The following is a 15,498-nucleotide window of genomic DNA, read 5'->3' as shown; positions in this document are numbered from 1 at the left end:
TTCTGAGCATTCACAGAATAATGTGGAAAAAGTTCAAAAGTCTTGGTTTCAAATTTAATAATAAAAATGGAATTATGGGTGATTTTAATAATCTGAACTTTATCAATGGAAACTGAATTGCCATTGATAATTTATTATGAATCTGAAATATTATAATACACTTAGCAAAAATGAGGAATCAAAACATACTGGTTCACTAAACTGGTTATCCCACAAGATGGTGGCCACAGCATTGCATTCCTGGTTGCCATGCACTGTTACCACCACAGGCAAGGAAATGGTCTACAAAACACAGCATATCATATAAAAAAAATAATATAATGAATTGTAAATCTGTACGCATAAATTCTTTTAATAAATCATCTTTGCTTACTCCGGTGTATTCATTTTTCGCAGAATGTCAATTTTTGTCAATTATGTGGTTTTGTCTCTGACCACAAAGTTCAATAATCAATGAAGTACAATATGTGTATGTAAATGGGGAATTAAGGTAGCTTTTTAAAAAAAACTGTGTTTATACAGGGAGAGCTTAGGGCAGCTTCCTATAAAACTGTATTCATTGACAATTCCACCTGTTCCTGATATTGTGCGAGTCTGATATTGTGCGAGTCTGATATTGTGTGAGTTTGATATTGTGTGAATCTGATATTGTGTGAATCTGATATTGTGTGAGTCTGTTCCTGATATTGTGTGAATCTGATATTGTGTGAATCTGTTATTGTGTGAATCTGTTCCTGATATTGTGTGAGTCTGTTCCTGATATTGTGTGAGTCTGTTATTGTGGGAATCTGTTCCTGATATTGTGTGAGTCTGATATTGTGTGAGTCTGTTCCTGATATTGTGTGAGTCTGACATTGTGTGAATCTGTTCCTGATATTGTGTGAGTCTGTTATTGTGTGAATCTGTTCCTGATATTGTGTGAGTCTGATATTGTGTGAGTCTGATATTGTGTGAGTCTGTTCCTGATATTGTGTGAGTCTGTTCCTGATATTGTGTGAGTCTGATATTGTGTGAGTCTGATATTATGTGAGTCTGTTCCTGATATTGTGTGAGTCTGATATTGTGTGAGTCTGATATTATGTGAATCTGTTCCTGATATTGTGTGAGTCTGATATTGTGTGAGTCTGATATTATGTGAGTCTGTTCCTGATATTGTGTGAGTCTGATATTGTGTGAATCTGTTCCTGATATTGTGTGAGTCTGATATTGTGTGAATCTGTTCCTGATATTGTGTGAGTCTGATATTGTGCGAGTCTGATATTGTGTGAATCTGTTCCTGATATTATGTGAGTCTGTACATGATATTGTGTGAGTCTGTTCCTGATATTGTGTGAGTCTGATATTGTGCGAGTCTGTTCCTGATATTGTGTGAGTCTGATATTGTGTGAATCTGTTCCTGATATTGTGTGAGTCTGATATTGTGCGAGTCTGATATTGTGTGAGTCTGTACATGATATTGTGTGAGTCTGTCCATGATATTGTGTGAGTCTGATATTGTGTGAATCTGTTCCTGATATTGTGTGAATCTGTTCCTGATCTTGTGTGAGTCTGTTCCTGATATTGTGTGAATCTGATATTGTGCGAGTCTGTTCCTGATATTGTGTGAGTCTGTTATTGTGCGAGTCTGTTCCTGATATTGTGTGAGTCTGATATTGTGCGAGTCTGATATTGTGTGAGTCTGTACATGATATTGTGTGAGTCTGTCCATGATATTGTGTGAGTCTGATATTGTGTGAATCTGTTCCTGATATTGTGTGAATCTGTTCCTGATCTTGTGTGAGTCTGTTCCTGATATTGTGTGAATCTGATATTGTGCGAGTCTGTTCCTGATATTGTGTGAGTCTGTTATTGTGCGAGTCTGTTCCTGATATTGTGTGAGTCTGTTCCTGATATTGTGTGAGTCTGATATTGTGTGAATCTGTTCCTGATATTGTGCGAGTCTGTCCATGATATTGTGTGAGTCTGTCCATGATATTGTGTGAGTCTCCCCTGATATTATGTGAGTCTGTACATGATATTGTGTGAGTCTGATATTGTGTGAATCTGTTCCTGATATTGTGTGAGTCTGATATTGTGTGAGTCTGTACATGATATTGTGTGAGTCTGATATTGTGTGAGTCTGATATTGTGTGAGTCTGTACATGATATTGTGTGAGTCTGATATTGTGTGAATCTGTTCCTGATATTGTGCGAGTCTGATATTGTGTGAATCTGTTCCTGATATTGTGCGAGTCTGTCCATGATATTGTGCGAGTCTGTCCATGATATTGTGTGAGTCTGTACATGATATTGTGTGAGTCTTCCCTGATATTATGCGAGTCTGTTCATGATATTGTGTGAGTCTCCCCTGATATTCTGTGGTATATGGGCAAATTAAACTGTAACACTTACCCAGACTTCGAACTGCAACTCATTTACAGTCATTCCCAAGTGAAAGGAGCTTTGGAACAGAATGCAGAATTTCTCCTCTGTTACAGCCTAACAAAGAAAGTAAAACAATGTGCTAATGTCCTAAAGTCTTTTTACTCTGTGGATTAAACTATGAGGAGATAACAGAAGTAAACCTCTGTGTACACCCCCCCCCCCCCCCCCCCCCCCCCCCCGTGATCTTAATCTCTGACAGAGATTTCCTTCCTGTTCACAAAGATAAAACCTATATTCCTGTGCAGACAATTTAGCCTTGAGATACGCAGACACATTTCCTAACATTGAAAAAGAGCTTTGAATAATGGATTATATGATGTCCATGCCATACACTGAATTTGATATATTGAAATATAAAGTCGGATTATGTCCTCATAAATCATAAATTACATATGCACAGAATCATTATCCAGGTGATATCTCAATACGAATAAAAAATAAAATAAAATTCTCGAAGGTGCACAAAACAACAAAACAAAGAAAACAAAAAACAAGGTTGCCATTATTTCAACAGTCATCAACAACATTCTACATCAACATGCATTTGCAGATGGAATATGGGTGAAACGATTATATCTTAGAAACATCACCAAATGAATAATGTGCCTCATTATTATGTTATTTCTACTTTGCATTATATAAATTCATCCTCTGAAATAACATTTAAAATCAAATACCTTTCGAGGCAACATGATTTAAATACCATATATCAAGTAATTTTGCCTTCAGAAATATTTTGTGGATATTTTTTTTCTGAAGTAGTTTGAAATGCTGGCAATTTATCTTTAATGGGCGGTTTTTGTTTAAGACAATAGTAATTTACCAGAATGGAAATAAAGCCACAATATATCGTAATTTTATCAATGATCATCAGAGATGATGTATACAATCTACCTAAAACGAGTGCTAAACGAAACACAAACCTGATATCTACAGATGATCTGATAAATATGTTATTGAACAGCTTGTAAAATATATATCAAAGTTATCTAACTCAGATGCTGAATCATTCACAGTGATGTGCCTTAACAAAAAATCAGCTGATGGAAGAATGATGAAGACAAACTCACAAATGTACCACTCACTTCTGTTCCTCGCTTTTCGGCCCGTTTAATGGTCTTCAGAATCTACAAACAGCAACACAAACCAATTATCATCCAACACAGTCAATGTACCTCACTTAATCTTACTAGAAGGGCTTTGTGGAGAATTAGTTTGATAATTGTATCTCATCTTGCAAACAAGTAATACAGTATATTAATTCACTGAAAAACAGGCATTGTGTAGAAGCAGGGTTTAAAAACAGGCACTGCGTAGACAGCAGGGTTTATGTAACAAAATACATCAAAAGCACAATTCTATGGTTTTATAACATGTGTCTCAGTTTGGTGAGAATTAAATTAAATCTTTTAAAATAAAACAAAAGACAGAAATACTTGCCATGTTCCTGAACTCGATGCTGAGTTCCCCTTTTTGTGGCTGGTACTCCATTAAGCCTGAGTTGTTGAGGATCTTTCCACAGTTGTGTTCAGGACGTCGATTGGGACCCCTCAATAACAGCTTAGCTTGGGCCTCACTGTAAAAACAAACGTGTGACTGTACCAATGATTCAGTTAATTGTAACTCTCGGGGGTGGGGGGGGGGGGGGTGGGATGGGGGATTGGGAGAAGTCAGAGATCAATATGATAGTTTATGGAGCAGCAGATCCTTTTGTTATAAGATCATCAATTTACATAGCTGCTCATGATTGTGGTATACTATCTCCGTATCTTTAAATTGCCACCTAAAGATTTTAAAAAATACATTATTAAAGTATTCCTAGCATATTTCTTAATACACTTGTAATGAAATATTCCTTCAAACATTTACTGCTTCTAAATATTTCCTTTAGGGCTATTCCAGAAATAAATACATGGGGGGGTCGGGAGGCACCTTTTGTATATACCAAGCACCCATAAAAAAAAATAAAAAATTACCCCATGACCCATCAAATTAATAAACTCATTTTACAATGACCCATCTAATAAAAAAAAACTAACCAGACCCACCACAAAAATATTTTTAAAAATGAAAACGGTACAAATCTCGCGAGGTTTTCGGGACAAATATTTTAGTCAATGATGCGGTAATGCCTGTGCGACATTGTATCACAGTAGTTCTGAAGAAACGAAGTCACATCAACAATCAAAGGCATCTATGGCGGGAATGTTGGAAAGATTGGGAGTCCAAACGATGCTATTATCATGAAATGGGTATGGATATGTTTTTCCACGAATTGTTCGTCTTCTAATGGAGCCCGCGCCCGGAGGCCTCTATATCACCATCACACCGACTGATAAATATAACGTATCGGTACCCTCGTATAAATCAACTAAGGTTTGCCTATTTTTATTAGAAAACGGAATACCTATTGGTTTCAAAATATTCCCAAAATCGATGCACTGTAAACTGTAATAATCTACAGAACAGAGTTTGCCGCCATCACGTCCAAAGGGACCCTACTAAACGTGCCTCTAATTTGAAGAGTGCCGTAATGGAAAGTTATGCGCTGCAAAGAGCGACAACTCGAATAGTTCTATGTTACTTCCGATTTCGAAAGTAGCATTTCGAAAGCACGTTTTCAATTTTCCCTCCGACGTTTTGTAACCAACACGACAAGAGCGACAATAAAAATATTCTGAAAACTCAACACCCACGTGGCACAAAATAAAACAATAGAAACTACCCACTACCCATAATAAATATTTTATTAACAGTCAAACCACGGACCAATTAAAATATGAAAAAATACGACCACCCACACAAAAAAATATCCTTTGCCGCCCGACCCCCCCATTTGATCATTTCTGGAACAGCCCTTATATATTTTCAATTTCTAGCACAGTATCAAAATTCTTGAGCATTATTCATTCCAAACTTTTTTTCTCTTTTATGATGCACAGCATACACAAGATGTTCGATGATTCTTCTGAAACCCAGGGACTCACCTGATGATGGAGGCAGTAACAGTCGGAGGGGTCAAGTGAATGGTAAGCTTGCCACCGACCAGCAGACGCACCCTTGCACTGAACCTGGAGTCCCTCTTCAGTACTTGTGGTGGTTGTGTTTCGACAATAAATGTGCTGAAATATTGATTCAAAGTTGGGTGAGATGATTTTGGAGTCCAAGGAAATTGATTCTTGGCATTACTGGACAATAACGTCTGTACCTTGGAGCTTATGAACAAAATGGGCGACACAGATAAGCGAGTTTGATTCTGATATAAAACCACACTGGGATAACAGAGTGTAAATGTAGATATTTTATCTAGATTACCACCACAAAAAACCACCACCACCATGTACATTCATGATCACCAAGCACATACATAGATCTATTATTTAGATCACTGAACACATACATAGATCTATCATTTAGATCACTGAGCACATACATAGATCTATCATTTAGATCACTGAGCACATACATAGATCTATCATTTAGATCACTGAGCACATACATAGATCTATCATTTAGATCACTGAGCACATACATAGATCTATCATTTAGATCACTGAGCACATACATAGATCTATTATTGCTATGGATATTAAGTCTGCCCAGCTGACTGCTACTGAATCATCAGCTGTTTTATGATTGACGACTTTTCCTCATTACAACAGAGATGGCCTTACAGAACTATGACCTTACAGAACTATGACCTTACAGAACTATGACCTTATAGAACTATGACCTTACAGAACTATGACCTTACAGAACTATAACCCAATGATTCTATAAAAGGTAGGTGGATAGTTTGTGGAATACTGTTCCCAAATGAAGGTTTGTGTGCAGCAAGAAAATACAACAGTGTTTGAGATTGTTTGGACAATACTGATGGTGTCGTCTATATAAAACTGAAAGACCAGAAACTCGGCCATCTTGATCCTATTCTTCTTCTGCAGTGTCTGTGTTACAAAGCCTTCATAAAACTGGAGACAGCAGGACACAAAGGACTTTTAATCTGATCAGATTGACCAAAAATGTTAGAAATATTGTCAAAAATGTGAATGTTGTGTTGTGTTAAATATCATTGTATACCTGTACCAACATGTGATATTTAACTGCATCAGAACTACTTGCAAGCACAACTGAAGATAATAACGAAAATTCACTGAGAAGTACAAGTATTTCCTCCCATGTGCAAGAAAGTTTTGGTTTCTTTATCGCACAGATACATTGATATCATTACCTTGTAACAATGGAGGACAGAATGCTGGTTATTTTACTGTTTAGCGTGGATACCACGTCATCCCTGCCATCCGATAGCTGCATCGGAATCCTACTGCACAACCCCTCCAGCTTCAACACCTGTTGCCTGCTCTTCCACACCAAATCCACAGTCGACTCCACCCTAGTAAATATAAAATACATTACACACCAAATCCACAGTCGACTCCACCCTAGTAAATATAAAATACAACATTACACACCAAATCCAGTCGACTCCACCCTAGTAAATATAAAATACAACATTACACACCAAATCCACAGTCGACTCCACCCTAGTAAATATAAAATACAACATTACACACCAAATCCACAGTCGACTCCACCCTAGTAAATATAAAATACAACATCACACACCAAATCCACAGTCGACTCCACCCAATACACTATTGAGAGTTGGTGTAGATCATTGCCGTTGTGTATCTTTGTCACTGTGCGAGTAACCAATTATCGATTCTAACTCACTCAAATGCAAAAATGACTATTACATTCACTTCATTGTTTGTACATACTTGCTTATCCTATTTGTTGATATCATTGTTCAGTGAATCATTTGATTTATATATAAAGCCACGACAAATACTGCCAAACAGTCTTGTGAATTATTGTGTTGACATATTCATTCCCTTGCCATTAGATAGAAATACTGTGAAGATTTTTATTATCCGATTTTCAGTATTTTGCAAATTTCATTACACTGCATTTTCCCCTCATTTTCTTTATAATTAAAATCTTAATTCAATTGGAAAATGTCAGGTGTGCAAATAATGGGGGAGGGGATTGAGGGTTCAAACACACCATCATCAGGTTGGTAAAGAAAAAAATGCGTGTAATTCACATGTATTTGACTATTTTGAAGCATTTTCAGTTTATATCTTTTAAGGTGTGACCATCGAGATGAGAGGAGACCCTTAAAAAGTTTCATTGTAACATCATATTTGCCATGATGTTTTTTTCTTTCACATTAAGCAACTATTAATAACAACAAAACGTATGAAGATATTAGAAAGCTTGTCTTAAAAATATTTGTGGTACTTTCCAAACGATTTTATCTACGAGGTTGTCAATGAAGTATACCGAAGTGATGCTACATTTTTCCAGAGCACTATGGGTATCATTTTTCAGCCGATGAAGAGCAAATCATGTGACTAAATGTGTAATCATTGGAGCGAGATTGTTGAAGGGACGCAAGCTTCACTTGCTATAAAATACTAAATTTAAGTTCTTAGTCATTGGCCCCTATAAAAAAAAAGAAAATTTCTGGATCCATGCATATACATATATATGTAAGAGTCATTCATTTGATAAACAAATCTACATGAATATTTAATTAATGTTTCAAATTGAAATTTACCATTATATTGAATTGTGTTTTAAGGCCCACAAGCAGCTAGTGCTGCACACATAGTTTTACCAACTTCAAAGGTTTGCAACATTTGTGTCAGGCAGTGATATCAAAAAGTTGGCAAGAGATCGAGAGTAGAAATATGGAAAACAGAGGGAGAGCATACAGAAAGGAGCACATCGTCAAGGTCGCAGCTGAAGGCAGCAGAAATATGATAAATATAGGGCCATAAGTGTTTTAACCTTTAATAATAGTGCAATGTTATCTCCTTTGAAGAAGTGATTTATGTAAATAAGCTGCACATTCATGTATATGATTGGGATTAATTATTGTTGATTTATTTCAGAGTGATCTATTAAATCTGGCCCCAGAGCCTAATACAAGACTTTGTTCATGATTGAACACAAAATCCTGGAAGATGGCTGCTAAAATAGACAGCCTGCTGCTCCATCTTATTTGCTTATTTGGTGAATAGATATTTTCAAGTTAATTAAAACCCTGTCACATACATGCAGCTAAGCTCACTCTAACGACAACACCGTCAACAAATTACAGTAATGATGAACCAATCATTCACTGTTATATAGTCATGATGAACCAATCATTCTCTGTGTTACAGACAAGATGAACCAATCATTCTCTGTGTTACAGACAAGATGAACCAATCATTCACTGTGTTATATAGTCATGATGAACCAATTATTCTCTGTGTTACAGCCAAGATGAACCAATCATTCTCTGTATTATATAGTCAAGATGAACCAATCATTCTCTGTGTTACAGAGCCAGCCAAGATGAACCAATCATTCTCTGTGTTACAAACACAAGATGAACCAATTATTCACCATGTTATATAGTCATGATGAACCAATCATTCTTTGTGTTATGTAATCATGAAAAACCAATCATTCTCCGAGTTAAAGAGTCATGATAAACCAACCATTCTCTGTGTTACAGCCAAGATGAACCAACCATTCTCTGTGTTTTAAAGTCATGATCAACCAATCATTCTCTGTGTTACACAGAGCCAGCTCAGATGAACCAATCATTCTCTGTGTTACAGAGCCATGATGAACCAATCCTTTTCTATGTTACAGAGCCAGCCATGATAAACCAATCCTTCTCTGAGTTACAGTCATCCATGATGAACTAACAGTTTTCTGTGTTACAGAGCCATATTGTTACAAACCAATTATTCTCTGTGTTATATAGTCATGATGAACCAATCATTCTCTGAGTTACTGAGTCATGATACACCAATCATTCTCTGAGTTACTTAGCCATGATGAACCAATCATTCACCGTTACAGGGCCATGCAGAACCAATCATTCTCTGTGTTACAGAGCCATGACGAACAAATCATTCTCTGTTACAGAGCCAGCCATGATAAACCAATCATTCTCTGTATTATATAGTCATGACGAAATCAATGAAATACAATGCATGGTTACCATTTTTGTAAATTTTCTAGTAAATTAGGATCAATTTTCGCTCCGTTTCCTGCTAACTGCTGTTGCCGCTTCCACTCGATCAGCTCTTGGTCAACAACCTGCTGCCTGACTTCCTCCAAACACTCAAAGTTGTTACTCAACTTGCCTGCAATTTCCTGTTGAAAAAAAAAATATATGTCAATTTTGATTCTTTTACTTTCCAATGTTCTGCCCTCTATTTTGTATTTGTGGTAATCTGTTCAGGTTTTGATTTGGTTATTTACTAGTTTTAAAATATATGCTGCATTGATCAACATTTTTTATAAAACTTTTAAGAAAATGTGTTTTATGAATGTTTCATGAATTTCTAGTGACTAAATCATTTCTATGGAACATGCTGAATATGACTGATGTGAAGGTAAAATGAAATGTAAAATATTTTGCAGGTATATAATTTTGATTATTGCTATTCATATTTTTGACCAGTCAGGAAAGATTTTTGTGTTTACATGATTAAATTCTACAGTTTAAGAACAGGAAGAGGGCTAGAAAACAATGTAAAAACTGATACATGTTTTAAAATATTTGGTCAATTCAGTCAATCAAGACTACCTGTGAGTCAATATTAGATTAGTGATATAAAACAAACTCATTTTACTGGAATGATAGGACAACCTTCGTGTTACTGGTCTAGAAATTATCACTACTGAAACAATTCAACAATCTAAAATAGGAGACAATTCATTTCTAATTCTATGCTGCTTTTTCCTTACCTGCATGGAAATTAAGCTGATATTTCAGAATTATTTCAAAAATATGCAATAAGAGTGATCTGCCCTTGGACAGTAAATTCAGTCTCTTTGTTGTTTTCATATTACACAAGTCTATGATACACGAAAAACATTCCTTGTTCCAAAAATTCTATATTTATTTAAAATTTCAATTTCGCAAGTGAAGAAGAAGATGAATAGCATGCTAAGAAATCACCAGGGATTGACTTTACACATTTCTTCAAAGGAAGCCATCTTCTACTCCTTGATGGCTGATAAAGGTTCTTTAAATAGAAACAGACGTGTGTCACATGACTTACCACTCTGGCGCTGGCAATGGTTTGTGCCTCTCTTGCTAAAACTCCCTCTAAGTTCTTTTTCTGCTTTTCTAGAGTTTTTCTGGTTTCTGTTGTTACCCGCATCAGATCCTCTTGGGACAAAGTTGCCAAATATTTATCTGAATGTGTCTGATTTATTTGGCCTAAAAATAATTGAATTTGACTATTAGAATTATAGCTAATTCATAAGCAGAAAAACTAATAATGATACATGAAATAAGAGACCCATGGGTCGTAATGGTTACCTGTAGGGCTATAACAATATAACAATATATTGCAACATACCTTAACAAATGTACTGGTTTAATGATATGTTTAAGAAATAATGATTGTGTTTTCATGTATATTGCAGGATAACTTATGAGGTTAAGAAATGTTGTTTTGAAATGTAAAAGCTGAGGCATTAGCCGATCAAGGCTTTTATATTTCAAACAACATTTCGAAACCAAGGAGGTTATCCTGCAACATACACGAAAACAAGAACTTTATTTCTATTCTAATATGGCTCAGAAATATACAGCCGATTGTCTTCCTGTATATCTGTAATTACTGTTAATCTGTAGTTACTGTTAATCTGTAATTACTGTTAATCTGCAGTTACTGTTAATCTGTATTACTGTTAATCTGTAATTACTGTTAATCTGCAGTTACTGTTAATCTGTATTACTGTTATTCTGTAATTACTGTTAATCTGTATTACTGTTATTCTGTAGTTACCGTTAATCTGTAGTTACAGTTAAACTGTAATTACTGTTAATCTGCACTTACTGTTAATCTGTAATTACTGTTAATCTGTATTACTGTTATTCTGTAGTTACCGTTAATCTGCACTTATTGTTAATCTGTAATTACTGTTAATCTGTATTACTGTTATTCTGTAGTTACCGTTAATCTGCACTTACTGTTAATCTGTAGTTACTGTTAATCTGTAATTACTGTTAATCTGTAATTACTGTTAATCTGTAGTTACTGTTAATCTGTAGTTACTGTTAATCTGCAGTTACTGTTAATCTGTATTACTGTTAATCTGTAATTACTGTTAATCTGCAGTTACTGTTAATCTGTATTACTGTTATTCTGTAATTACTGTTAATCTGTATTTACTGTTATTCTGTAGTTACCGTTAATCTGTAGTTACCGTTAAACTGTAATTACTGTTAATCTGCACTTACTGTTAATCTGTAATTACTGTTAATCTGTATTACTGTTATTCTGTAGTTACCGTTAATCTGCACTTACTGTTAATCTGTAATTACTGTTAATCTGTATTACTGTTATTCTGTAGTTACCGTTAATCTGCACTTACTGTTAATCTGTAGTTATTGTTAATCTGTAATTACTGTTAATCTGTAATTACTGTTAATCTGTAGTTACTGTTAATCTGTAGTTACTGTTAATTTGGACTTACTGTTAATCTGTAGTTACTGTTAATCTGCACTTACTGTTAATCTGTACTTACTGTTAATCTCTAGTTACTGTTAATCTGGACTTACTGTTAATCTGTAGTTACTGTTAATCTGTAGTTACTGTTAATCTGCACTTACTGTTAATCTGTACTTACTGTTAATATCTAGTTACTGTTAATCTGGACTTACTGTTAATCTGTACTTACTGTTAATATCTAGTTACTGTTAATCTGGACTTACTGTTAATCTGTACTTACTGTTAATATCTAGTTACTGTTAATCTGGACTTACTGTTAATCTGTACTTACTGTTAATATCTAGTTACTGTTAATCTGGACTTACTGTTAATCTGTACTTACTGTTAATATCTAGTTACTGTTAATCTGGACTTACTGTTAATCTGTACTTACTGTTAATCTGTAATTACTGTTAATCTGTAGTTACTGTTAATTTGGACTTACTGTTAATCTGTAGTTACTGTTAATCTGCACTTACTGTTAATCTGTACTTACTGTTAATCTCTAGTTACTGTTAATCTGGACTTACTGTTAATCTGTAGTTACTGTTAATCTGTAGTTACTGTTAATCTGTAGTTACTGTTAATCTGCACTTACTGTTAATCTGCACTTACTGTTCATCTGGACTTACTGTTAATCTCTAGTTACTGTTAATCTGCACTTACTGTTAATCTGGAGCTGCTTCTGGTAGTTAATGGTGAACTCCTCCTGCTTATGTGACAATTCTCTTATCATTTTCTCTGCTTCCTGAAAAAAATTCCCTGAATTATTTTTCTGTTTTATTTCAATCCCTATAATTGGATCAGGGATCCATGCCAAAATAGGTCCTCAGTACTCCTTACTTGTCGTAAGAGATGTTTAAAGGGGACAGCCTTTCGAATGAGACCGCAAAAACCGAGGCCCCATTTTACAGCAGGTATGGCACTGCTCAAAGGCCATAAGTGCCCAGCATGGACCTGCAGGCCTTCACTGGCAAAGATGTCTCCATATGAGTGAAAAATTCTCGAGAGGGACGTTAAGAAATATACAACCACACAACCAAGTGTTATGAAGTGAAACTTGTCTACTCTGCTCATGCTTGTGTTATGAAGTGAAACTTGTCTACTCTGCTCATGCTTGTGTTATGAAGTGAAACTTGTTTAATCTGCTCATGCTTGTGTTATGAAGTGAAACTTGTCTACTCTGCTCATGCTTGTGTTATGAAGTGAAACTTGTTTAATCTGCTCATGCTTGTGTTATGAAGTGAAACTTGTCTACTCTGCTCATGCTTGTGTTATGAAGTGAAACTTGTCTACTCTGCTCATGCTTGTGTTATGAAGTGAAACTTGTCTACTCTGCTCATGATTGGTACCAGAAAACTTTACAGCTTAGACAACATTCAGCTGGAATATACAGAGTATTTTTTTTACAGTAGAATTCAAAGTTTGATGTGAAAGTGTGTGTATGCTTACATAACATTTTGAACTGTGGCCCCATCCGACCCCCGGGGGCCATGATTTTAACAATTTAGAATCTGCATTATATAAGGAAGCTTTCATATAAATTTCAGCTTTTCTGGCCCAGTGGTTCTTGAGAAGAAGATTTTTTAATGACCCTACTCTATTTTTACCTTTTCTTGATTATCTCCCCTTGGAAGGTGGCCTGGCCCTTTATTTTAATAATTTAGAATTCCCTTTAACTTAAGGATGCTTTGTGCCAAGTTTGGTTGAAATAGACCCAGTGGTTTTTGAGAAGTCAAAAATGTTAAAATTTTACAGACGGACGGACGGACGCCAGACTACGGGTGATCAGAAAAGCTCACTTGAGCTTTTAGCTCAGGTGAGCTAAAAACAAATGAGGAAAATTTTCTCCGATTATTAATACAGGCATGTAGAAAAGCATAAATAAAAATTCTATTTTTTGGCAAGATTGTACAAATGACAGTAGGTGCCAGGGTGAAGAATGAATACTAATTTAACTGTAGGTTGTCACTTATTTAACTGAAAGCTGTCAGTTCTACGAGAGTCATCATGTAATTACTTGGTCACCATATAATAAGTGGCGGCTTGCAAATAATGAGTGGTGACCACTAGTTTAATTAAGTTATGGCCACCAGTTAAATTGATATTGGTTCTCAACCCTGGCACCTACCAGCATCCATAAAGTTGTTTTCTCTCACACCTACAGTCAAGCTCTATGTTTACAAGGCCAAAAATTGTATGGCTCAAATTTTTTTTTTAAATGAAACCTAGACCTGTTCTGAAAATTGCATTAGAAAAATAAGTTTTGGAGAGGGAATAGACTTTTTACATTCTGCATAGTACTTTTTGAAAATACAGGGTTCTAAAAATAAAATAATCTTAAAAATAGAATAAAACTTTTTTTTTAACCAAAAACAGTTTGGGGGGGTCATTAATTATAAAAATTCGCAACACTGATAAATAGCACCACCACTTAACATCAACATGTTAATTCTTTTTACATTATCTCAAAGTTGTAGTTTTTTTGTGACAGTCTCATCCGATTATTTCCACATGCACTTTATAACTGATGAGGTTGTGTTGACGGTGTCGACTGGTGAAAAGTTTAAATTGTACAGAGCTTTCCAACCTTTAACAAATTGATAACATGTGCATAAAATAAACAGAAAGACTTTTGATATATATTTCCTTTAGTTACATGTACTGATAATTTCAGTAATTTACTTACTGTTATCTGAATACCAATATTTTCAATCTTCGACATGATGAGCTTGTCCTTGTCAAACGCAGGCATAGGGGTTTCAGTTGGCTGTGGGAAAAAAGCAGACACATTCAAAACACAAAAAACCTACAGCTTTCCTCCTTAATTTGTACACTGTAAAATCACCAGCTTTCCAGGGGTGGGGAAGGGGGGGGGTGTAATATTTTTGTTATTTTTAATATAGACATACCTGCTGTTAGTGATGTACCGATTATCGCCGACTTTCGATTGTCGGTCGCTATAACTGAAACAATGTGAATAATCGATTGCCATTTTGAAAATCGAAAATCGCCGACGTTGGTATATTTTTTAAATAATACGAATATTCCTGCCGCGACTTAACTAAAACCCAAAATGGCTGACGAAGCTGAATCGTCCAATAAAATTGAATATTGTTTTTATGTCCCTCTTGAGAATCTTTCACTCATTTGGAGACATCACCATTGCTGGTGAAGGGCTGCAAAATTTAGGTCTATGCTCGGCGCTTACAGTCTTTGAGCAGGGAGGGATCTTTATCGAGCCACACCTGTTGTAACATGGCCCGGGGCCTCAGATTTTGCCTCATACAAGCAAGGGGTATTGAGGCTCTATTCTATACTGGATCCCATAAGAACAACAACAAAAAATGAGAGATCTATCCTTATCCCGACAAAACAAAATCGAAAGTATGGGATTATTAACTTCAAATTTCTAATGATTTTAGACGTCTCCACATGAGTGAAAAATCTCAATCGATCGAGAGAGAGACGTTAAACAAGATACAATCAATCAATCTTC

The 15,498-nt window shown here is 35.5% G+C and overlaps 1 protein-coding gene across 16 annotated transcripts in view; it reads right to left on the bottom strand.

Annotated features, from left to right (window-relative positions):
- Positions 1 to 15,498, bottom strand: part of LOC125647476 (signal transducer and activator of transcription 5A-like) — a 71,883-nt gene that overhangs the window by 16,562 nt on the left and 39,823 nt on the right. For 11 of the 16 annotated variants that reach the window (XR_008796111.1, XR_008796112.1, XM_056141192.1 and 8 more), the window contains exons 6-15: positions 14,689 to 14,769; positions 12,666 to 12,747; positions 10,560 to 10,720; positions 9,491 to 9,645; positions 6,656 to 6,817; positions 5,412 to 5,546; positions 3,865 to 4,000; positions 3,495 to 3,551; positions 2,392 to 2,478; positions 190 to 282 (exon numbers count right to left, since the gene is read on the bottom strand). Coding sequence is in view for 14 of the 16 variants with exons in the window: in XM_056141192.1 (XP_055997167.1) it covers positions 190 to 282; positions 2,392 to 2,478; positions 3,495 to 3,551; positions 3,865 to 4,000; positions 5,412 to 5,546; positions 6,656 to 6,817; positions 9,491 to 9,645; positions 10,560 to 10,720; positions 12,666 to 12,747; positions 14,689 to 14,769 (1,149 nt within the window). In the remaining 2 variants the exon portion in view is untranslated. The remainder of the gene's footprint in view (positions 1 to 189; positions 283 to 2,391; positions 2,479 to 3,494; positions 3,552 to 3,864; positions 4,001 to 5,411; positions 5,547 to 6,655; positions 6,818 to 9,490; positions 9,646 to 10,559; positions 10,721 to 12,665; positions 12,748 to 14,688; positions 14,770 to 15,498) is intronic. The other 5 variants (XM_056141193.1, XM_056141197.1, XM_056141188.1 and 2 more) reach the window with 1 other exon arrangement.

The sequence above is a fragment of the Ostrea edulis genome, chromosome 6, assembly GCF_947568905.1.
Source record: "Ostrea edulis chromosome 6, xbOstEdul1.1, whole genome shotgun sequence".
Classification (NCBI taxonomy): Eukaryota; Metazoa; Mollusca; class Bivalvia; order Ostreida; family Ostreidae; genus Ostrea; species Ostrea edulis.
Note: the sequence above shows the minus strand (reverse complement) of the source record. Positions and strands in the feature narration are given on the sequence as shown.